Source organism: Molossus molossus, unplaced genomic scaffold (genome assembly GCF_014108415.1).
Source record: "Molossus molossus isolate mMolMol1 unplaced genomic scaffold, mMolMol1.p scaffold_m16_p_4, whole genome shotgun sequence".
In the NCBI taxonomy this organism is placed as follows: Eukaryota; Metazoa; Chordata; class Mammalia; order Chiroptera; family Molossidae; genus Molossus; species Molossus molossus.
The window spans coordinates 42,188,300-42,212,972 of NW_023425377.1; the positions used below are offsets into that span (position 1 = coordinate 42,188,300).

Below are 24,673 nucleotides of genomic sequence, written 5' to 3' on the forward strand. Positions count from 1 at the left end.
AAATAAACATGGCTGCTTCTAGTCCGGAGCAAGCTAAGGAGAGGGGAGTTGCACATGACCCAGAATCCAGGAGTGTGCTCGGGTGTGAGCAGCCACAGTTCACCAGCTCTGGCAGCACTGATATTTTTAAAAAGTGCGACCCTGTATTGGCGTGCATGCTACCGAGCCATGAAAGCTCGAGGCTGCCGCAAACGCTGTAAAAACTGTCCTCTGAGTTGGGTGGAGTTTATTCTTGGCTTTGGAGACTGAGCATCTTGAAGGGTGCGGCCCTAGGCGAGAATTCTAAAATCTTCCTTTTCTCCATCCACCCCCGCCATCTCCCCACTAAGCGCGCCCCCTGGTGGTGAGAGAGGAAGGGGGAATAAAAAAGGGAGAAAGGGAGAAACACCGAAAGGGAGAATTCGGAGAATACAGGGAGGCAGATACTGCCCACACTGTCCCGAGATCTCCTCGTCATACACCCCTCAGGGCAATCCCACCGCGCTCATGCTGGTGGCCAGATGAAGCATTTCCTGTCTGTGCTCACCTCTGCCACACCTTTGCACATACAGTTCCTCACCCTGTACAGCCCTTTCCTCCTCATCCCTTAGTTCTCACCTGACACCTCTGACTTCCCGGAGGTCGCCTTACAATACCCCAGACCTCACTCGCCTCCCTTTGAATAGAACTTGTGATTCATGTCTGGTCTCCAGCCAAGCTGTGGCCTCCTTGGACAGCACAGTGCCTGTCTTGCTCGCCACTGCACCCAGTGCCCAGGACATGCTTGGAATCTGAACAGAGGTAGCACTCTGGAGCCGTGGCCTGCACTGGAAGGAGACAGGCTAAGGCACTGACATGGTCGAGACCCAGCAGAGGGAGTTTATTAGACAGAGCAAACACATATTTACACGGGCCGCGCAAGGGGCATTAAAAGAAGCAGAGGCGGCGGGGGTGAGGGTTTGGGGGTGGGGGGTGTTCCAGGAGCAGTTCAGAAGAGTTCCACCTTGGCATTGGGGTACACTGCCACCACGTCATAGCCCTCTGGCGGCTTGACGCGCTCCTTGGCATGGTTCTCACAGTACAGCCGCTCATCCAGAAAGAAGTAACCGCGCTGCTTGAGGTTCAGGCCGCAGTCGCTGCACATGAAGCACTCGGGGTGGTACAGCTTGTCCCGCGCCTTGACGATGGTACCCCTGATCGGAGACCGGCAGAGGACAGCGTTGGGCGACAGATTCGCGAGCACGCCCAGTCCAGGGCGTCGGGCGTGTGTCAGGGGGAACTGGGGTTGCAGAGGGGAAGGTAGGGGCGGATACTCACACGATGCCATGGCCGCAGCGTGTGCACTCGGGCAGCCCCTGCAGGCCACTCAACGGGGCTCCCAGCTTACCGGCCGTGGGCTTCAGGTTCCGGGGACTGCCAGGCCCGGGCCGCTCCCCTGAAAGCCGGAGCGCAGGTGGCATGAACAAGGTGCGGACCGGCAGAGGTCAAAAAAGGGAAAAACTTCATTTGTATGGGGTGTGGGGCTGAGCCAGGTTTTGGGGAACCCCGGCACACAGACTGGGGATGGGGTTTGTTGAGCTTGGGGCAAGGGGCCGTGCCAGGGGGGCCCAGCGAGGGGCGTGGGACCGCGCTAAGGAGACGAGGAAGGGGCGGATGGCTGGGAGCAGGAGGCGTGGTCGCGAAGGCGCCGCTGGGGGTTGGAGGTGGTGGTGGGGCGGTCCTGGAACCCTCAAGGAGCGGGAAGGCAATTAGGAAAGGGGGTCGGCGTCTTACCGCCCTCTCCGGCCTCCAGCATGCCCTGCAAGTAGCGGAAGGAACCTGACTGCTTGGGCTCCGCGGGGGCCGGGGGCTCGGCTGGCTCCCGCAGCATCCGGTACACCTCGGATCCCGCGTGGACTCCACAGTCGCGGCTCCGCGGGAGGCCTCTGGCTGGGTCAGTGCTGGGTGAGAGAGGCACGAAAGGACAGCGTTGCAGTGCTAACCTTTACTCTGTCTGCTCAGAGGACTGGTGAAAATTTCATGGGTCAGAATGCAAGGGACCCAAAAATCAAGTATCAAGGTCATAATGGAGCCCGGTGAGATTTGAGGGACCAGGGCTTAAGATGGGATTTAGCTGTGGCTGCAAAAACCACATGTCTGGTACTACCTGTGGGGTGGAGACACATGCAGGGTGCTCATCTGGGCCAGTAAGGCGGCCTCACTGCTGCTGCCATTGTGAGGGACTGGGAGGCGAGGTGATTGCCCATAAGGAGATCCCAGGCCGGGCCTGCCATCTTCTGGACCAATCCCCGTGGCTGAGGGCCGCCTGCTGATCGTTGGACTGCCATCCTATGAGACAGAGAGAGACCTGAGGTACTGGGAGACCCTATGGGGTTGGGCCTCTGGCCATTCCTAGCACACCTACTCTGCTATGCTAGGCCTTCTTGAATGCTGGCTGGCTACCCCTGCTCTGGTATCTTTGGGCAATGGTGCCCAGCCAGGGAGGGGGTCTGCAGGGAAAGGCTGAGCCTTGGGCCTGGTTCAGCACCACCTACCCTGAAATAAGAAATTTGTGTGGAAAGTCAGACACAAAAACCTGAGGGCCTGAGACTCAGACTTGGCTCGTGAGCCCTGTGTTGGGTCTGACCACCAGTGCCCGTGAGGGATGGTATTGGGGCAGGGGCATCCCAAGAAACTTTTTTTTTTTTGGTGGTACGTGCCTCTAGCAGGAACCAAACCCGGGACTCTCTGGTCCACAGGCTGATGCTCAACTGCTGAGCCAAACTGGCCAGGGCCCAAGAAGCTTTTAAAGGCCAGAGTGGCTGGAACAGAGTTTGTGGCTTCCTTGTAGAGGTGGTCCTGGTGCCAAACCTTCCTACCTGCCAGAACTGTCCTGGGTACTGGATGGGCCCACGGCTAGAAACAAACAAAAAAAAGGAACGATTGTCTGCAGCCCAAAAGGATCACCAATCATTATGTGCCCAAGGGTCTTTGGTGCGGGCAGGCTGAGGATCAAGTGTGCCACTGTGAGCTCAGCCTCCTCTTGGCTTGTACCTCTGCCCCCATTTCCTGCTTCCCAGGCCAAAACGGTGGCCTCTGTAGGCATAGAAGATGAAGGGCAGAGGCAGGGCCAGGATTCAAGGCTCCCCAGCCCACTACCCCAAGGCCAGTCTGATGCCCATGGCCGAAACATTTGGGGAGGAGTGCCCTGAACATACCTCCTCAGCCTGTGAGAAGAGGAGTGTCTCTGTGGCTGTAGATGTGGATCTCTGTTTCTGCAGAGTCCAGGGCCGTGCTGCTCCCGCTGCAGGCATACATGCCCACAGCAATGTGAACACAAGCATACACCCTCTCACAAGTGCGTGAGCATGAAGACAACACACAGCAGCCAATCCACTTACATAACCTAGTCACACATACCCGGGGAGCCAGTGCTGGTCACCCTGAGGATGACTATGGTGGCTTTCATGGCTGGAATGAGGTTGGTGGCCAGAGCAGCCTGACTGTGGGGTGGGGCACAGTCATCCGGGACCGGATGATGGTTTCAGCCTCAGCCTGGAAGGTGACGTATAAATATCCTTTTTGCTCTACAGTGGGGACAGGGACACTAGGTGGGGAGGAAAGGACACCTAACCTAGGGGGAATGAGCCTGGCTTGGACTCAGGCTGCCTCCGGCACTGGGGCACAGTCAAGTCTGCAGGGTTTTGCCTGACTGCTCCTGTTTTCTGTAGGCTCTGAGCTGGGTGGGAGCTTGGGTAATGAATGGGTGGACCAGCAGCTGAATGGGGGTGATACCACCACATCCATCACCCCAACAATGGAAAGGGTCTCTCACTGCCCAGGTCGGTCCCCATCAAGGAGGGAACAGCAGCAAGAAAACCCTCATCTCCTTTGGGCCCAATAAGAGCCCCTGAGAAACCTGAGCACTCTCCTATATGTGTGTCTTCGGGACAAGCAGGCAGGCAAGGCTGGTCTGGCCTCTAATGGGGACCAGATGGACCATGGGCCATGGGTGCAGGGCTAGGCCCAGTACAGAGGAGGGTTCTACAGGAAGGGGAAGTCAGAGGGACCTGGAGGAAGGAGGCCCTCACTTACCCCCACTCAACAGGGTGTGAGTCTATTGCAGGGTCATCAGAGCCATGGCTCCTCCCACTGTCACCCATGCACCAGCCTCTCTAGATCTGAACTCAGTGGTTAGGGCACACATGATGACCTTAGTCTTGATTTGAGTCCTAGCTCTATCGCTCATTAACTGAGCAAGTCACTTCACCTTTGAACCTCTATTTCTTCATCTGTGAAATGGAGCATGTGATGATCTCTCTATCATAAGTTTCTTGTGGCGATAAAATGAGACAGCTGCTTATAAAGCACTTAGCATAGTGCCTGCCACACAGCAAACGCTCACTGGATAAAGAGCTGCCATGGGCATTCCTGAGCCCTATTCCTGGATTTCCCCTCTGTGTGGTGGTGCACCTGGTACCACGTGCTTGCTCTCTGAATACCTGCCAGCTGCTGATTTGGTTGTTGAAGACTTAGTTGAGTTAGTGAGCAGAATGGGGGTAACTGTCTCCTTGCTCATCAGCTCCCACATGACTGTGGTCAGAATATGAGACACCCAGCTTGGATGGAGGTGGGTGCTAAGTACAGATGAGCAGATGGCACCTTCCAGAAGCCAAGCTCTAGCTCTCTGCTAGCCTGGAGAGAACAGGCTGAGTGTGCAAGGGCTGCCTGCTCCACCTGGCTTGCCTTAACCCAGCACCTGGTTCTCAGCCACCCTCTCCAGGAAACCATTCCTTATCATCATCCATCTTCCACTCTGGGCTGTGCAAGTGCATCCTGTGTTCCTATGTAAGGCCTGAGAGGAGAGTGTCCTATAACCCTGCATGGAAGGTGGGCCTGAAGCTCCTGTTGGCCCGTTGCATCCCACGTTGGGGGTGCGTGCGAGGATATCTAGTGTAGGTCTTAGGGCGAACTATGGTTTTCTCCTCCTCTGACAGCTCCAGCTGGGCCTACCCTCCTCCCCGCTGTGGGCAGAGGCTGGGAACAGTGTGGGACAATGGGCCCTGTGTCTGTGTTACTGAGGATGCAGCCCTGCAGGGCTCGGGGGGGGGGGGGTGTTTCTTTCACCACCCATGGAGCTCATGGCCTTTTAAGTACAAAAGGCATGCAGCAGCTGAGGGGCTGCCATGTTGCTTGTGGAGAATGCCTTCACTTCCAGCCTCAGCAGCCTGGTCCTAGAAGAGGTCACTGAGGGAAAGTGTGGGGGTGGGGGAGTTGCTCTACAGCCCTCAGCAACCCCTTCCCTCCAAGGCCCACTGGCCCTGAGCCTCTCCTTGAGACCAGAAAGAGCAAGTCAGGCCTCTTTGTCCTATCCATCCTGGCATGAGCCTCACGCATGAGCCTCACACGAGCTGGGGGCCTGTGCTATGCTGTTCCCTTCTGCCTGGCCCATGTGAAGTGTAGCTGATTTGTCTATGTGCACCCCCACTCAGGCCCCCCCCCCCCCCGCCCACATGGGCCTTGGGTTCATGGGACTACCTGAGCAAGCTTCTGAGACACAGGTGTGGCCATGAGTCTCTACAAGAAGAGCTGAGGTCCTAGACAGAGGAAACCAAGAACCCCCTTTTTGCCCTGCCCCATCACCTCACACTTCACCTCTTCCCTCCCACCTCCTGGGACCTTTCTTTCCTGAGCCTATGGTGTACAGACACACCTTTGGGCTTTTGTATATGCTTCCCGCATACTTCCTCTTCCCATGTTTTCCCCTGCTTTATTCTTTCACCTTCAGGTCTCAGCTTGGATACCCCCTACTTTCTGATCCTTTGACAAAGCCATGTGGGCTCCTTAGACTCTTGGCTTCTGCCCTCCCAGAACTGCCAAGTGTCTCATCCATTTCAGAACAAGCATTCCCTGGTATGTGATAAGCCTCTGGCCTCAGGGATGCCAGCAAAGGCAAAGTAGGGAACAAACGTCAGAGCAGATGGGGATTGGGATGAATAGTGAGGAAGAGGCCACAGCAGATCCCTTCCTCTGATACAGCGAAGCCTCCATGGCAAGAGTGGACACAAGCAGGCCCAGGAGGCTACGGCCCCAGGTGCTGGGGTTCATGGTTCTGGCTCTATCACACACCAGTCCAGTCTCCACCTTGCCCAACCTATGTGGCACAGAGATGTTGAGTCTGTAGAGCAGCCTGGCCCCCACACTCCTTGAGGATAGCACCATGGATGGAACTCTTGTCGTATACGAAGAGATGACTGAGCAAGTAGGCCTTCAGCATGAGGTCTGCTAGATGCATTCACAGGATAGCAGGAGAAAATTTCAGCCTTGCATAGAGCAAGGAAGGGCCTTACATTCTAAGGTCAGCCCTATGGCCCAAGGTTGGCTCCAGCCGGCTGGGTACCCAAGGCTAGGATAAAATACAAGAGTGTCCCATTGCCTCAGGTCACTCCACAACCCGAGAATGTCCCCTACTCTACTCCTAAGCCTGGTGACTTCCTCCTGGACTGGCATCACTGGGCATGAGAGTGAAACCCAGCTGGGTGGGTGGTAGCCCTGAGCCAAGGACTGGCCCGGTTCTTCCCCGCCACAGACACCTTAGTCCCAGAAGCCAGGACTAGAGTACAGACAGGGCCCCTGCCATAAGCAGGGCAGACAGGCCAGAGGCAACTGGCCTGGGGCCCAGTCCTGCCACTCAGTAGCCCCCTAGGAAGGCAGGCCAGCAGGGTGCATGGCGTTTGGAAGGGCTGGTGGGTAACCATCACTGGGGGAGCAAGGGATGGGGTTTGGGCATGCCCAGAGAAGCCTTCTGCTTTGGTCTGGCCTAGGCATCCGAGAACCTTGGTGAGGATATCCAATGCAGTTAAACCTGTGGACTGGGCCTGGCCCCTCTTCCCTGGGCTTGCTCTGTGTCTTTACATACCTGGGTCTCGGGATCGATGTGGATCCTGTGTGCCTGAGCCTTGTTATCTTCTGGGGCATTGAGCCAGCTCCTGCCTTCAGGCCTGTGGTAGGAATTAGGATGGTCAGATATATCTTCCTACTATGTCTGGAAACTAAGACCAAGAGGGGCTGGGTTCTGGGCCAGAGCCACCCAGGACCAGGCCTGGCTTCCTGTACAGAGAAGGACATTACCCACTGCTTTTCCCTGCACCAGAATGGTGGCCATTGTGGCAAGGAGACACTGCTCTAGATTTGACACCCACCTGGGATGGGCTATGTGTCCCTTTCCTACCAGCTTCTCCATCCCTCTCTGGTCTGGTTCCTAGAGAAGGAGCTGCAGCTTCCCCACGCTTCTGGGCCACCTCATGACAGAGTGAAAAAGCTCAGCAAAAAGAGGGCCACCTCATGACAGAGTGAGCCAGGCCTCACACATCCATCAGCTAGGAGTTCATCAACTCATCTCTCTTCTGTCTTCAGCCTCTGGCCAGGCCTGGGGGTCAGGCATCCAAGAGCTCTGGGGGAGGTGGAATGAAGGCTCTATGGGGTGAACCTCCCTCCTGCTGATGCCGGCAGAGTCATCACCAAGTCTGCCCAGCCCAGATTGGAAACAGGCCATTAGGAAATTCCTGCTTCACCATAGAAACCAAAAGCCAAACACCACTCAGGAGGGAGAAAAACATCATAAACCTGCCATAAGCAGGGTAGACAGGCCAGAGGCAACTGGCCTGGGGCCCAGTCCTGCCACTCAGTAGCCCCCTGGGAAGGCAGGCCAGCAGGGTGCATGGAGTTTGGAAGGGCTGGTGGGTATGAAGTGAGGGTAGTTAGACCAAAGGGTAATAATGTCCCCACTCCACCCCAAAAGCCTCCTGGGGTTTCTTCTTCCTACCCACCTCCTGGGTTTTCTTGAGGTCTTACCACTACGCCAGCAGCTTAACCCTACCTCTCTCCCAACCCAGCAGACCTGTAGTCCACACCCACTCTGCACTTCTCACCTCTGCCCATTCCTTGGTCCCCTGAAAACTACCCCCCCCCCCCACAGACTCCGAGAGTGGCACCAACCTCTGTTGCCCGAGGGCAACACCACCACGACTGGCATCTGGCTCCAGCCCTCTCAGCCAGGCTGCCTAGTGACTGCCCCAACTCACAGCTTTCACTGTGGCCTCCACCCACTGGTGCTCCTCTGGGATAAACCTAGGACACCTCGTGCAGCTATCTGGCTTATACTTCCCTGAAGTTTTGCCCAGAACAGAAGTACATCTGGAGTCTGAAGGTCAGAGGGCACAAAGTCCCCAGAGCCATAAGGATAGCTCAAGGCATCAGATCAGAGTGAAGGGTTTATTCATGTGTCAACCTGCATCTCCAGGCCTTTACTTCAGGCTAGGTAGGTGACTCCATCTGCCATCTTTAAGCAAAATGACAGCCAAAGGGTGGGCTGTGCAAAAGCACCTTGTACCACACATAACGTGCAACAGAAGCCCCAGGGTTGGAGCTGATGCCAGGAAAACCCTGGATCTACAGAACGTGGCCAGAAAGTGAGGATAAGCTTGAGTTGTTGGACACCTGGTTTTGAGTTCCAGACAAAATAAGCACAACAGGGAAGCTGGGCCTTTACTACACGTTTCATACTATGCAGAAGTCTGTGGAGGATAAAAGCCCTCTGTACCCAAGAGGCCTGGTAGGGAAGCTGGTCTGGGTAGAGCCCATGTTGGGGTGTCCTTGGGGCCCAAGCATAGCATAGGTCCTGGCAGGATAGAGGGCAGAGTCAGGAGCCTTGCAGGTGAGAAGGTGCCTAGGAGAAGAGGTGCTGGCCCAGACGGTCAATGTGGCCCCTGTGTACTGATCCCTCAGAATCTGCATCTGTGATCATTGAGGATAGGAGGTCTGAGGACTGGACCCAAGGTTTTTTGTTTGTTTGTTTTTTTATCCTCACCCGAGGACATTTTTCCATATTTTGTTCAGACAGAGCAGGAGGTAGAGAGAGGAGGAGAGAGAGAGAGAAACATCGACATGAAAGGGACACATCGAGTGGCTGCCACCCGCACGACCCAACGAGGGCCGGGGACAAACTGCAACCGAGGTATGTGCCCTTAGCGGGAACCGAACCCGGGTCTCTCTGGACCGCAGGCCGACGCTCTAACCGCTGAGCCATACCGGCCAGGGCTGGACCCCAGGTTTTTACCCTGACCAAGCAGACTTAGTATACGTCATCCACAGTATGCACTCAATCCCCAGAGCATAAGTTCCCATTTTGGAGTTGAGGAAACCGAGGGCTTTGAGATGAAATCACGTGCTGGAAGACAGCGGTTCCCAAGTGCAGAGCTGGAACGGGAATGATGGTAGTAGAGAACGTGCTCCGTGGCCAAGTAGCATTTGGGGACTGAAATGCCCAGAGTGGAACAGGTTAGTGGATCCTGGGCTCCATCCATGCCTGGCTTGGAACAAATGACCAGGGAAGGAAGGAAGGAAGGGGGCCCTCCACCCTGCCCCCACCCCACCACCCTGCCCTGACATCATTGCCTCTGGGAACCTCCCCCATCCTCCCCACCCCCCGCCCCAGCCCCAATACCACCAGGGCTTCCCTTATTCAGCCATGAGAGTTGAGGCCGGAGGTGAGTCAGGGCCCAGGAGCCCAGCCAAGTGGGGTGGCCTCAGAGGCCACTCGTGGGCGAGCAGTGCTGATGTTTCCCTGGGCCAGCCGGTACCTCAGTCTGGTACAGGGTGATGAATGTGACCCTGCTTTACGGAGAAGGAAATCCAGCCTCGCAGAGGTTATCTGGGGTACCTAAGATCCCAGAGTCTGAATGAGGACCAGCTCTGCTGAACTCCCAGGCCGGGGCCTCTTCACAATGGGCCAGGTAGAGTGTACAAGGCCTGGACTTACAGCTAGACCCACTTAGTACTGAGAGCATAGCCAGGGGCCCTGACCCCAACTGGACCGGGGCCAGACACAAATGGGGCTACTTCAGAAGCCTTCCCACCATGTTTAATGGCCCCAACCTGAGAGATCACCTCCCTCCCTGCCATTTCTAAGGCATGGTTAGCTGTATTGTGGTTTGGGGAGGCTTCTCCCACACATGTCCACAGCGGTTCATGGAAAGTCCCTGTTATCAATGAATGTGGCAGAGCTCAGCAGTTATGTCTGACTTCTCTGGATCTAATCAAGACAGGGGGCAGAGAGATCTCATTCAGCCGTGACCCAGTCAACTGTCGTCAGAACTGAACAAAGACCCAGGGCCTGAGCAAGGTGGGGAACGCCCCAGGTGGACCTTCCATCCTAGACCATCTATAGGCCATAAATGGGGCTTGGTGACTCCCAATCTTCCCCTTCATGAAGGGCTGTATAACATTACACAGCCATGACATCCCGATGTAACCAGGGCAGAGGCATAGACCATAGTGGGGACAGCTGAGTTACAGAAGCTGTGGGGCTGGTAGGGGTGGTCAGCAGCCAAGTAAGAGTGGAGTTTTGGGGAGTGAGAAAGACCTGAGGTCAAATTTTATTTCTCAACTCCCTCGCTGTGTGACTTTAAGCAGCCTCTAGTCTTTCTGAGCTTCAGTTGTCTTATCTGTAGGCTGTACTTTATCAAGTTGGTTTGAGGCTTAAACAAGGTGATGGACAAGAAAGCTCTTTGAAATGGTCATCAAGCTGGTCACATAGGGGTGGGGAAAGAACTGAAATCACCCCTCTGGAGGCTACCCAACGTCTTATTTTAGCCCTGATGTGGGGCTGCTTACCTCCTGCCATAAGTCCCCCAACACACTGCAAGCCCTGAGTTAAAAAGGGGCTTCTTTCCTTCTCAAGCCACCCCTATCTCCAGGGCCTGCCAAGCCCCTGTGAAAGCACTACTCCTTAGGACTGGGGTGCCTGGGAGCTGAAGCAGAGAGGCTGTGAGGCCCAGCTCACCCAGGATGCTAGCCACCCATAAAGTATCCTCCCCTTAAATCACCCCCCTTCCCAAGCCTCCTGGCCCAGCCTGCCCTATGCGTACCTGCTCACGGAGAGCGTGAGGTAGTCTTGACAGCCCTTGATGCGATTCTGTGCCTCCAGGTGTGTCATGAGCTCTGTGTTCTCACCATTGATGGCCTGAATCAGGTCCCCAGGGCACAGGGCAGCCAGTGCAGCCTTGCTTCCAGCATGGACCTGTGGGTGGACAAGCCAGATGGCTGGGCATTGGTCACAATGTGGCCTTGCTGCAGCCTCTGCTCTAAATACCCCAACTCCAGCACCTGGAGGCCTGGTGGGGTGTGAGGGCAGATGAAAGGGGCTTCCTCTGGGCTGGGACAAGTGGGATGTTACTCCTGCAGCCTGCATATGTGCCCAAGGATATGCAAGGGACACACAGGGATAATGTGCTCCTAGATACATACAAAGCATGGTCATTTCACAAATGCCCTGCACAGACAGTGCCCCACCCAGCCAGACTGCATAGCAGCCCCATGACTGACATTCAAACCCTTAGTGACCTTGGCTTCCTATCTGTTTCCTCTTATCCCCACCCCACATTCACCTCCACCCACCCATACTCTATCTAGGTCATCTGAATGTCCAGCGGGTACTCACGGGCACCAGGTGTCTCTTACCTTCATGCTTCCACTGATGCCGTTCCCTTCACCTGTAACGTTCTTTCCCTTGACCCCAAACCCTAATTACCAGCTTACTCCTCCTCATCCTGAGGTCTCCGCTGAGAGGCATTTCCCTGAGAGCCTTTCCTCTGGGCTCTCAGAGCACCCTGCGCATCCCTATACTACTCTGTTCCCTTAACACTGTAAGTGCCTCACTCTAGGTCTGGGCCACCGCCTCCCCAGGTACCTCCACCGCCATCTAATTCCAGTTGCCAGCCTGCTTCCTGGGTCACAATTTCACCTCCACTTCCTCTGCAGGACAAACACTCACTCAGGCCACCCTAGTGTCACTACTAACCCCAGAGGGTCAAGTGGTAGCCACAGCTGGAGCCTCTTACAATGCTGGCTCCCTGATGAGGGCCACTTGAGGTTGGGGACAGGTTCACAGAGAGGCCTGAGTAGGCAGCCCAGAGAACCTTTCATCCTGTCCCAAGTCCTGGCTCAGCCTTTGTAAATGGACGTTAGGCACCCTCACTCTTACCCAGTCTCTCCAGCAGTGCTCTGCTGTGGCTCAAGAGCTGCCAGTCACCCTGTTCCTAGTGCTGGGGGGTGGGAGCTTCTGGAAGCCTGGCCAGACTTAACTAGTGCTCAGTATTGAGTTGACAAAGCTGAGGTGCTGGCAGCTCCTTGGCTGGAATCCTGGTGTGGGCACTGCCCGAGCTGACCTACCCGGAAATAGGCTGCCCCAAGGAATGTTCTGGAGCATGACACCCGCAGCCACCTGCCACCATTAATGTTCACTCATAGGGCCTGGGTCCCTGCACAGGCTTGTCCTCCTCAAGGTCCTGCTTGGGCCCCCTCTCTTTCATGGATACCAGCTCTGTGACATGGCCTGGGCTCAGTGCTTTACCCAGAACTAGCTCATGGCAACTTCTCAAGCACCTGATGAGACAGAGGCATTGTTATCCGTATTTATAGACAAAGAAAGAGAGGCTTGGGGGAGGGCCCTCATGCCTGTCCCCCACTGGAGTCTTCCTCAGAGGGACGGATAGCTGCAGGATGACTCAGCCAGCACAAGGGCGCATTCAGGCCCCTGTGGGTGGGGGAAGTTCTCGAAAGCAGAGGTGGCTGAAACTCCTGCCAGCTCCACTAGCCCGGAGAGTTCTGGTCAGAGAGGGCGTGAGGCCAGGAAATGGTGACTCTCCCATCTGACTTTCCATGCATTGTCTCATTAATCCTGAAGGCAAGCCCATTTTCTAGGTGAGATAACTGAGGTCCAGGGAAGGACAGAAGGACACTCCACTGATAAATGGGAGTTAGGATTTCAATCCCAGCCAACTGGTTCCAAGTCCTGTGCTCGTAACTACTGTATGCTTTTCTGCAAAGGTGTGTGTGTGGGGGGGAGTCCCAGGTAGAAGGATCAGCGTGTGTAGTAGCTCATCTAGGACACAGAGTAAAAGCAGGCTTGTGGCTGAAGCATCATCACTGAGGAGAGAGTGGAAGAGATGAAGCCAGAGAAGGAGCTGGGGCCAGACCTGAGGGCTTTGTAGGCCCAGGTGAGAAGTTAGCATTTCTCCTATGTGGGTGGGAACCATGAAAGGTTCTAAGCAGGGATGTCACAGGACAGAGTTGAATTCAAGGCTAATCCCTTTGGCTACTGAGTGAAGGATAAACAGACAGAAGGAAGGAAGAGGGGAGGAGTGAGTCAGCTGGGAAGCTGGGCCATGAACCAGCCCCCTCACCTATAGCCACTACTATATCCCCAGCCCCTGCTGCACTCTGCCCAGCCCAGAGGCTGTGATGGGCTAGGAGCCAGAGTCAGGTGCCATACCGTTCCACACAGTCACAGCAAACTCCCGCCAGGCCTGGGTTCCTGTCCCTGCTCAGCTTCTCAGGGTACATCACCTTAGCCTCTCTGAGCCTCAGTGTCCCCATCACTAATGTAAGGCCAGAGGGAGTTCTTCTAAGGGTTGCTATGAGGACTATCTGAGACAATCAGGGCAAAAACCTCCCATGGGGAGGGGGTTGGGAATACAGTGATGCTCATTCCAAGTACCCGTTGCTGGGGAGCCGGGACCAACACCCTTTAGGGTGTGGCCTGGACCGCTGTGGATGCAATCACTATAGTTTGTGGGGAAGGAGTCCTGGACAACGTTCTTGGAGGCTTTGTGGGCTAAGGTTGCAAAGTCCCAGCTTTGCCAGGCAGCCAGCCTCCTCCCTGTCTTGAATGTAGCTGTTCCTACTGGGTTGGGGAGGCCCCGGAAACATGGGAGGGTTGGGTCTTGAACCCCTGGGTGAGGACATTCCCATTTATACTGTGTCTGCAGACCTGCCCTTGAGGTATCTGCTGGGCAAGCTGTGGCCTGTGCCTCCCCAGCCCCGTAAATCTCCCCAGATCCCACCCAAGCCCAGGCTCAGCCATCTTGGCTCCTCAGACCTGAGCAGCTGCTGTATGACTTTGGGGGATAAATGGGGTTTCTTCCAGGTAAACCATCTCCCAGCCTGCCTGCATGCCAGGGGCCTGCATCACTGTCAGTTCCAAACAAGGCCGCCGCTGCTGCCGCTGCTGCTGTGACGTGTGGAGGCCTTTCCTCCGAGGGCAGGCAGCCGCGTGGGCAACAGATGTCTCTGCTCCCTGCCGCCTGTGGCCGTCAGCCGCCGCCACTGAGCCTGTCAGCGGCCTCACGCCCAGAGTGCCTGGCCCACCGGCTAGCCTAGCACCCCCACCACCTATGTGGACACACAGCATGCCATACACAGGCAGGCACAGATGCTCACACACACACACACACACACACGCACACACACACCCAGCACGGCTCCCTCAGGAAAGTGGGAGATGAAAAGCTCCCAGATATGTTGAAGGCCTACCACACTCAGCCCCAGGGACCTGGTAGTGTGGGGCGAGGGCAGATGTAGGAAGTCTCCCAGGACAGCTGGGCCTGCCAGTCACCCTGGCCCCCAGAAATGGGATTCCGTGATTCCATGGTCCACCGGGTGCTCACCCCCTTCCCAAGAACTGGAAAAAAGTGTCTGAAGGTCCAGCCAGCTTGGTCCATCCCCCATGGGGAGAGGTGGCAGTAGGGTGGGGGAAGGTGGTTCTCAGTTCCCCTGACACAGGTCCCCGAAAGGCCAAAGCAGCTATGTGGGAGCAAAGGATGGCTTTCAGATGTTCTCAGATGCCCTTCTCTCTTTCCTCCAGACTGGGAGCCTCCAAGGGCAGGGCCTGGGTTCTCTCCTCTTCTGTCCCTTAGGCTGGGACCCCTAGGGGCCAAGTCTGAGTCCTCTCTTCTGGCCCTTCAAACTATGATACCCCAAGGCTGGGCCAGGATGCCATCTCCCGCAGAATGGGCACCCCTTCTGACAGGGCCCGAGTCCTCTCCTCTGCTTCTCTGAACTCAAATTAGCAGTGGCCCAGGGTACTACTCCCTTCCCTTTCTCCTCTGTCCTAAGCCTCGAACAGTACATGGTCCTGGAATCTTGAGGAACTGGGCTGAGGCTACCCTAGCCTCTGGCCTTGTGGGGAGAGGTCTCACAAACTCACAGTCAAGTATCTCCTTCCCCTGGAAACCAAAGATTCCTCTTGGTTACTTCCCCTTAGGTCGACTGAGGTCACTGATGAGAGACTGACCAAAACCAGTCTGGGGAGGAAGATGGATCTTTCTCTTTTCATATTCCAAGAGGACCCCAGCTCTACTGGCAGTGACCTTTGATATGGGGAGGAGACTCTGAATCATTTTGCCCCAAATCTTCAATTTGAGTTCAGTCTAAGGAGTGTTTCTGAGCTTCTATAGACCTGTCCAAACCCCTGGCCCATGACTGCAGTTCTTCCTTGGCCTGCAGTGACTACCCCAAAATGAGGCCAGCAGGAAGGCTGGTGTGAGGATTCTTGGGGTGTTCCTCCAAGGGATAGGGCAGGCAGGCCCAGCAGAAGGGAGGAAAAGGGCTTGGGGTGACAATGCCCAGCCTGGAAGCCTCCTCTACATTCTGTGGGTCGCTCAGGTCATCCCTTGGCCGTTTAGCCTCAGGAACGTCGGGATCCGAGCCCCGGGCGGATCGTGAGGACCGAATCTCTGATCCAGCACCTCCCCGCCGCCCCATGGCCACTGGACTCACCCGCGAGATGGTGAGCGGCGCGCTGAAGTCCCGGCCGCCCACCAGGCGGAAGCCCCAAGGCGAAGGGCCGCGCAGGGTCACGGAGTGGGGCATCCCGGGCAGGAGCCGCAGCCGGAGCCAGAGCCGGACACTGAGGAGCCGCCGCCGCCACCGCCGCCGCCTGGACGCCGCGCCCCGCCCCCGGCCCGCCCGGCCCCGGACCCCCCTCCGCCCGGCCCCCGCCCCCCTTCCTCGCGCTCCCGGATTGGCCCCGCAGCGGTCCTGACCCTCCCACTTCTGGGGGTTCTAAAGACCCGCCCCTCAGCCCAGGCGGCCTGCCGCCTCGCACCCCCTCCGGGATCTCGGAGACCCCTGCTCTGGGACGGCCCCGACGCCCGGGATCCTGTCCCGGCTTGCGCTCTGCGACAGCTCTGGCACTGGCCCTTTGAAGTCGCTCCTACGGGGCGGCGCCCAGCCCGGGGAGTGATGGGGGTGGGGGGCAGCTCAGGTGGGGGATGGGGCTGTGCCCTGCTCAGAAACCTTCTCAAAGTGCTGGCCGACAGACCTGCGACTCCACCCCTTAGTGCGGCGACACCTCCGAACAGCGAGCACTGTTGGAGAGCTCTGGGCCTGAACAGGCCTGGGTCAGGGACACAGACCCAGCATGACAGCCAGCACTGGCAAGTATAGGGGTGGGAAGAGAAAGGTACTCAACCTCTTTCCTGGAGGCCAGGAAAGCTGTCTGGAAGAGGGACCCCCGACTTGCGTCTAGAAGCAAGATGTCTTGTCTTGTCCTTCCAGGTATCACTGCTTCTCCAGGACACTTGTCCTTCTCCTGCACAGCCCTTTCCCCTCCTCCCTTGCAAGCAGCTTTGTTTCCCCAGGCTTCCTGAAAAAGGAGCAGCTAGGGTAGCAGCTGTGCCACAAAGAGAGGAGTGAAGTACCTGAGTGGAGTGGAACTGTGGGCAGCCCTTCACTTGGGGCCCTTCCTGGTCCTCTCTCCACTCCCAGCCATGTACTCCAGGGACATTCTTAAACAGCCTTTGCAGGTGCCAAGGCTTGGCCAGAGGGCTGCCTACCACTGTCTAGCTTTGGACACTTTGTATCTGGGTGCATCAGTGTTTGCTTCTCCAGACCCTAGGAGGTCCTTAATTTAGCCATTCTTGACAACCCTATGGCCCTCTTAGCCGATTTCTGGTAAGGGCTCTGTCCCAGGGAGGCTAACAGGCTGTGGAGTGAGATGTGTTGGTAAGTATCTAACACCTCCAAGGAGAAAGGCTGCTTAGGAGGGACAAACCTAGGGTAGTCCAAGGAAGGTGGGCACCCTTTGGTGTGGAACATGGATGCTTCTCTGGGAGATGGGGAGCTGCTGTCTGTTGAGCTTGCAGAGAAACGTGAATGGTGTGTGTAACAGTCGTGTATATGTGTGTGTGTGGGGGGGGTGTCCATACCCACAGAGCATCAGCCATTGGGCACTCAATACTGTGAGTTGGAGCAGGTTTCTGGGGCCCACATGGATAGAGTGGAAGGGTCAGTAGGAGAGTTAGTCTCTGGATGGTCTCTCAGATGCCCTTAGGCCAGAGGCTCCCTAGAATCTGGACCTCACTGAGTGACTTGGAGAGTACTGACTGTCCGAGGGCTAGGTGTACAGCATGGCTGGGTGGTCAGACACTCTTTACCTGGACTCCAAGACCCATAGTGAATGTAGATGGTACAGAGCTTTGCTGGGTGGGAGAGGGGACCTCAAGAGTCTGTGTAGGTTTCTACCCAAGGCATCCCATAGTGGATTCCTGAAAGTCCTCCTTAGACATTGCTTTCTTCTTAAGTTACACACCCCCAGGGACTGTCAACCTTCACCCTGAAATCTTTTCATTGTCTTCTTGTTTACTTCCATTTGAGTGAGTATATCACCCCCTTCCAGGAGTGGTCCTCCTGAATATGACTTTCCTAGCCCTTCAGCATCTGGCTAGTTTAGTCCATCTCGGAAAGCTTCTCTCACAGGGTAGAAGATGGGGGTGGGGTGGGAGTGACTCTTCTAGAATCTGGTACATAAACTTTCTCATTTCATAGTACAGTTTCTGGGGCAGTTCCCGGTTCATGCCAGTCATTTCCCACAGTAGGTTCTTGATGACATCTGTACTTGAGGATATCAGAGGCCCATTTCTGACAGACCTAGGCTGGGCTATATTCCTGGAGACTGGAGGTAGCCCTTCTTAGGGGCCACACTGTGAGTTCACTCCTGATGTAACCTACCTCCAACTCACCGCCAATACTTCCTCCAGGAAGCCCTCAGAATTGTTTCACTTTTAATGGCCTTGTTCCTAGGGGATTGCTATGTTGCTGAATCTCTATCATACTAGACTGCTCATTTCATGCATTCTTTATCCATTCAACAAGTGTGTATTGAGTACTTTCCATATGCCACAGCCCAGGCCTACCCTGGGCTGGAATCAAGAGATCCATGGGGTAGGGTCTATATCTATCTTATTTATGTATGTTTCTCCAGCACCGAACAGAGAGCCTGGCGCACCAAAGGTATTTAAAAACACTTGCCACTAACAGTATTATTACTGCAATATTATTACTGAGAATTATTATCTCAGCTCACCCTTGGGCCACAGCCCAGAGAAAGGAAAGGAGAGCGTGAGGGGGCCGAAGAGGGGGAAGACTTTAGCTCCTACTGACTTGGAGACCACACCCAGTGGCTCTGTCCTTCAGGAGAGTCCTAAGTGGATCAGGGCACTATGCCCAGGTACAATGTGCCCAGCCAAGTCTGTCCAAGGTCAGAAGAAACCACAGTGCTTTTTCCTCAATGGACTGGCAGGTTCAGGCAGAAGCAGATGCCCTTGGGAGGTGGCCTTGAGGCTGAGCCTAGGGGAAGGAGAAGGAAGGGCTGGGACAGGAACAATCTTAGGTTGAGGGTAAGGTCAACTCAGTGGACTGCCCAGAAGTGGAAGCAGCCTGGGGAGGGGGAGAGGGTGAGGTTGATGGAGCAGCCCTTGGGAATACCATCGTGTGAGGTGCTAGGGACTGGCCAATGAGCTCAGACCCTGACCTCCCCTGCCCTGGCTCTGTTGCCAAAAATCTCTGGGTAGAGCCTGCCACATTCAGGCTCAGCTACTAGGGACCTCCTTGAAGGCCCAGCTCCCTCCTCTCAGACAATAGCCTGAATTCCAAGGGGGATTGGAGTCCTTGATGGGCATTCCCTCTTCACAGGATGCTCAGTCCAATCTAGGCCCTCAGAGAGTAGCCCAAGAAGAATCTGAGAAGCCCCCATTGTAGTGTGGCCTGTCTAACCCAGCTCCAGGTCCCATGTGCTCTGGTCACACAGGGATATGCTCTCCAGGAGGCCTGCTGGTCAAGGCTAGGAGCCTGTGAGTCTGTGGGATGGAGAGAACAGCAATTGGGGGCAGGGCTGGATGGACCAGGTCTGTGCAGGCCTTCTGCAGGGCTAGGACTTGGCCCTACAGTGATAGAGAGCTAAGGCAGGTCCTAGGCAGGATTTGAGGGGCTCTGAAAGGGGTGGAGGCAACCAGGGACATAGACACCAGACCACATCCAAAAGGAAGGTCTAGGGTGGTATAGCCTATGAGGCAGGTTGAGGACTGATGCTCCACATATCCTGGGATGACAGTCAGTCAAGGAGGCAACAAAGCTGGCCTTTGAGCTGTGTTGGGTGCAACAGAGCACACAAGGGAGGGTGTGTCTGTGACAAAGGGAGTTTCCCAGCTTTGCACCAAAATAACAAAAATAAAAAATGATAACAAAAAACAGTCCAATAGTTTTGTGCCATTTGATTTCTCAACAAGCATTTACTGAGTGCCTGCTGTGTGTCTAGCCTAGACCTGATGAACTAGCCTCGGAATTGTGGGGACTCCCTACACTACCGCAGCTGGGCCTCCTCTGGGGACTGAGAGGCTGGAGGCTCTAGAGGAGCCAGTCTGTGAGGATCTCAACAGGGACCAGCTGACTGTGACAAGTGGAGCCTAGTTACTGGCTCTGAGCCAAATTCCAGGGCTGACAGAAAAGCAGAACCAATTCTCAGCAGGAAACTGCGCCTTGAGGAGGATGAGTGCCCACCCCAAGCTCACATAGCTTCTGAGCAGTTGATTTGAGCTTCTAAACAAGGTTAGACCCTGTGTTGGTGACTATACTATGCCCCTTGCACCAGGGACTAGTCATGTCTCAGTCATACCTACAATCCCCTGTCAGACCTGCTTTGTTTATGTTTTCACAGAAAAAACCTGTCTGCTCTGGGACCCAACAAAGGGGCTGCCAGGCAGCAGGGTGGAGGCCAGTTTACCTAGCTGGCTCCAGGAGGTCCTGGCCCTGAGGCCTGACAGTGGAGGGTTTTGGGAGGAGTGGCATCTCACACAAGGGGGGAGTCAGCAGACAGGTGGGAGAGCCAGAGGCGTCTCATCCCAGTCTGAGCAGGGAAGTGACTGAACAGGCAGTGGCGACAGGAGCCATGTGATTGAGTGTTGTGCAACCGGGGGATCAAGAAGGCAGCTTACAATGGCACCAAAGCTCCCCTGCCTCAAGGATGTCCCCATCCTTACCCTCCCTCCCACTTCTGTTTCAGGCCAGAGGGTGTAGGTAGCCTGCTCTAGATCACTCAGCCTCCAGTAGCCCCCAAATAGAAGCACAACCCAGGGGTTCTCAGGTTACCAGCTTCTCCTGATCGTTGAAGGCTTCTAGCAGCCGGCCACACTGGGCCCTGTGCAGAGAAGGTGCCTCCTTTTATAAAGCAGCTCCTCCAGGTAGAGAAGCAAAGGAATCAGAGATCAACTTGGACTGTGTGCTCATTCTGTGCCCTGGACGCTCATGGTCCTGGCCTGACTATTGTCATGCTCTGGGTCAAGCAGGGTGCAAGCAACAAAGGTGTACAGCACAGTGGTTGGACAGTCATACACCTCCCAAAGTGCTCCCTCTGATATTTCTCAGCCTGGGGAGAGATACATGTCTATAGGTGCAGTTAAGGTTGTCCAAAAGCACAGGGGTGATGAAGGGGAAACAAGCATAGGATGTAGCACAGGAATCCAGTTACTGGGGCTCCTCAGACACACACTGCCACTCAGCTATCAGTGTGGGACTGGACTTAGCCCTGCCCCAGTCCACATACCCACAGACACTTATGTTCAGCAGTTGCCTGGCAAGGACACTCTGGTCTCCACACCAGAGCTGACATCCATCCAGTGCCACTCAGAGGGTTGGAGAAATCTAGGCCATTTCCATATTTCTAGGCTTTCAATAAAATGCAAATGGGAGAAGTATGAAAATAGTGTTTTAAGAATTATGGCATATACACCAAACAAACCAACAAACAATCTAATTAAAAAATGAGGAGAGGTCCTGAATAGACACTTCTCCAAAGAAGACATACAACAGACATATAAAAGAATGATCAACATCACTCATCATCAAGGAAATGCAAATTAAAACTAACAATGAAATATCGCCTCACACTTGTCAGAATGGCTATCATCAATACATTAAGTGTTGGCTGGGATGTGGAGAAAAGGGAGCCCTCATGCACTGTTGGTGGGAATGCAGACTGGTGCAGCCACTGTGGAAAGCAGTATAGAGTTACCTCAAAAAATTAGTGTTTCAGGAGTCTTTGGATATATTCCCAGAAGTGGAATCGCTGGGTCATAAGGCAGTTTCATTATTAATTTTTTGAGGTAACTCCATACTGCTTTCCACAGTGGTTGCACCAAGCTACATTCCCACCAACAGTGCACAAGGGTTCCCTTTTCTCCACATCCCAGCCAACACTTACTGTTTGTTAATTTATTGATGATGGCCATCAAGATCTCTGGAGCCACATAGGAGACAGTGCCACAGAAGGTGCTCAGTTTCTCATCTGTATTTCCCTACCGAAGCCAAAGTCTGCTAATTTAATGTTCCTCTCACTGTCTGTAAGTAAGTTCTTTGACTTCAGGTCCATATGGACGATGATGCCCCGCTGGTGGCAGTACCGTACCACTGATGTCACCTGCTGGAACATGGTTTTGAGCTTCATCCTCCATCGCGCGGCTGTGGTTCTTCAAATAATCTAGTAAGTCCCCTCCACACACCTGCTCCAGGAAGAGATACAGTTTGTTCTGGGTGGTAATCACCTCAAATAACTTTATGATGTTTGGGTGACTTAAGCCCTTAAGACAATGGACTTCTCAAAAAATTCTGGAGTAGCCCTGGCCAGTTTGGCTCACTGGTTGAGCGTCGGCCTGCGGACCAGAGAGTCCCGGGTTTGGTTCCTGCTAGGGGCATCTACCACAAAAAACAACAACAAAAAACTCTGGAGGAGCCCCACTGGTTCAAAACTTTCACAGCCACCTCTGTGCTGGTCAAAATATGCTGGGCCAACCTCACCTTGGCAAAACAATCCCTGCCAGTGGGGTTCAGGAGGATGCAGTCACCAATATGGAGGTCCTCATTGGCAGAGAGGGCTGCAAAGTCGTCAGACAAAAACAATTTTTTTAAATAATAAAAATAACAATTAAAAACTAACTAAAAATAATTAAAAAACAAAACACAAAAAGAAAAATTTTTTAAAGAAAAGTAAAAAAATAACAATAAAAATAAGAAAAAAGAAAGAAACAGACAAAAAAACATACCAAAAGACAAGCCAACTAGTCCAAATCCAACAGGTTACTACAGATCAGCTTCATGGGCTATAATGCCCGGAAGCCTCAGCCCAGCCAGGAACTTACATAGGAGAGGTTTGTCACGTCATCACATGGCACCTTATGAGGTCAGAGCAAGAAATGGACCTGTCATGGCTGGGGATAAACCACAGTGCTTTTCTCACTTTTTGGTCTCATCACATTTTTACTCTGGAAAAAATATTTAAAACCCTAAAGAGTTTTTCGTTCATGTGGGATATTAAAGATCAAGATATACTTTATTAGAAATGAAAATTTGTAAGATGCCCAGAAACATAAATAAACAGAAACAAAAAGTTTGACTTTTCTCATGCCCCAGGTCTCAGTTCAGACAGCACCTGCTTAGAGAGGGCTCCCTGATCCATCCATCCTTCCCACCTCACCCAGCTCGTCACGCTTGTCATCGTCATAGCACTGACCAGTGTATCTGATTCTTGCTTACTGTCTGCCCTTCCCATGAAGGGAGGAGCATGACTGTAGTGTTTCCATGTGTCCAGCAAAATAATTGTTTAATAAATATTTGTTCACAGGGTTAATAGAAGAGTTTGGGGGAACAAAAGAAACTATGGCCGACTATTTAATGAAAGTGATTCATAAAAACATCTTTTAAAAATTCATGTTCTGTCCTCACTCAGCTTTGGGGCCAGATCAGATAGAAAGAGGAGGGGTGAAGTCTGGGTTTCCAGGTATGTGGGCACGTGGTGAGGCTGAGGAAAGGCCAACTGGTGGGAGCCTGCTGTAAAAATTAAAGATGATGATTGGTCCCTCCCGCGGGACTTGCCAAAGGACGCAGTGAATTAGGATCTGCAATGAGCTGCAACATATTTTCACACTTTTAAACGTTTTTTATTTTTTTAGAGAGAGGGAGGGAAGGAGGGAAAGAGAGAGAAACATTGATTTGTTGCTCCACTTATTTATGTATTCATTGGTTAATTCTTGTATGTGCCCTGACCGGGGATTGAACCCACAAGCTTGGTGTATTAGGCTTATGCTTTAACCAACTGAACTACCTGGTCAGGGCATAATTTTACACTTTAAATATCCATTTCCAGATCACAGAAAGGACTTCTCAGGTGACCTTGAGTGGGTCATTTAGGTAAATTTTTGTGTTACTTAAATGAACCACCTCTGAGTTCATTTGGAGAGAAGAGATGATGAGGCTTGTTAATGGACATTTGTAAAAGCACTTGGAAACCTCTGGATGGAAGAATTTCTGCAGAGGCACAAAGGGTGAGGTAATATGTTGGGGCAAGTTCTACCCTTTATGGTGGCAGAGAGGGAGCAGCAGGCAGGCTCGGGGACACTTAGGGGGAGCTGCTGGCACATTAAATTTCAAACTAATCCTTGGAGAAAGCTCCCTACTTTCAGTATATTGAGTATTTTAATCACATGTATAGGTTATTATTCTAGTAATTATTTTCTTTTAACATTTCTCTCCTAAAGGCTCAGCTCTGTGTACAGGGAATCTTAAGAGGGATCAGCCTGTGAGCTTTTCCCTCTACATACTTTAGTTTGTTAATTTTTACCTTACGTCAGTGATATTCAGCTTCTGAGCATGAAAGTCTCTTGCTGAGCTGACTGGGACCCAAATGGGCTCATTTAATCAATGCTAGTCAGATGTTTACAAATTATAGTCAGTGATTAGAAAAAACTCAGGAAGGAGAAAAGAGAGAGAATTTCAACAAAAGCTGCCAGTCTGAGTTAATTATATCCATTTATAAAAATGGTATTAATAGTTACTTAAGAAATAATATCAATAGAAGAGAACATTTTCTTAACATAATGATCCGTTTCAGCAAAGTAAACACAGACTCAACGGTAAGACATTTAATGTAAAACTGTCAAGGCAAAAGCCAAGCTTAAAAAAAAGAAACAGACATTCATCTTTTTCAGTAAGCTACATCATTGTATGCTTGTGGTTGTGCCCAAATGACCATATAGCTTAAAAACATTTTTTTTTCTTAACCTTGTACTTTGCTTAGTCTGGGAGGGAGGTGAGCAATAAATAACTTTATTCCTTGCTCTCAGGGGTAAGAAGGATTTTTTGCTTCACGGCTCCTGGCTCTTCCTGAAAGAGGACTGTCCTCCTTGACCCTTTCAATGGATCCAGACAAGTCCCGGGAACTGCTCCTTCAGATCTTGATGTTCTTTCTCTGTTCATTGCATCTCCTTGGGATCGTCTTTACCTGCTTCACCTCTGAAATCTCTTCTTCCTCGGAGATGCCTGGGCAGCCGCCCTGCTGCCCAGAGGCCGTGCACAGCTGAGTCCCTTCCCAGTCAGGTCCTGCTGTCAGTGAGCACACGCCAGCTCATCGCTGGGCTTCCCAGACCACAGCCAGGACCCTGGCTGGATGAATGCTGTGCACGGAGCCACAGGAGAGGTTGCCCACATCCAGCCCTAGGACTCAGGATTTCCTCTTGTCTCCTCAGACATGAACTGTGTGAATGGAGTG

The 24,673-nt window shown here is 53.5% G+C and overlaps 1 protein-coding gene across 2 annotated transcripts; it reads right to left on the reverse strand.

Moving 5' to 3' along the window:
- Window positions 1-847: 847 nt before the first annotated feature.
- PDLIM4 (PDZ and LIM domain 4) lies at window positions 848-15,745 on the reverse strand. Of its 2 annotated transcripts, XM_036240875.1 has the most exons (7): window positions 15,577-15,745; window positions 10,887-11,038; window positions 6,878-6,959; window positions 2,126-2,307; window positions 1,753-1,919; window positions 1,297-1,414; window positions 848-1,172 (listed from the first exon to the last, which is right to left on the reverse strand). In XM_036240875.1, exons 1-7 carry the CDS (start codon window positions 15,667-15,669, stop codon window positions 968-970), a joined length of 999 nt encoding a protein of 332 aa, XP_036096768.1. In that variant the 5' UTR covers window positions 15,670-15,745; the 3' UTR covers window positions 848-967. The 2 variants fall into 2 exon arrangements, with proteins under 2 accessions (XP_036096768.1, XP_036096769.1); XM_036240876.1 differs by lacking the exon at window positions 1,297-1,414 and having other exon boundaries at window positions 1,102-1,172; window positions 15,577-15,689.
- Window positions 15,746-24,673: the final 8,928 nt, after the last annotated feature.

Excerpts from the sequence above, each read along its gene's own strand:
- PDLIM4 (XM_036240875.1), bottom strand. The coding sequence starts at position 15,669 with ATGCCCCACTCCGTGACCCTGCGCGGCCCTTCGCCTTGGGGCTTCCGC. Across the intron at positions 6,960-10,886 it reads CTCACGCTCTCCGTGAGCAG|GCCTGAAGGCAGGAGCTGGC; the intron begins GTACGCATAGGG and ends TTCCTACCACAG. Across the intron at positions 1,173-1,296 it reads CGCTGCGGCCATGGCATCGT|GGGTACCATCGTCAAGGCGC; the intron begins GTGAGTATCCGC and ends GTCTCCGATCAG.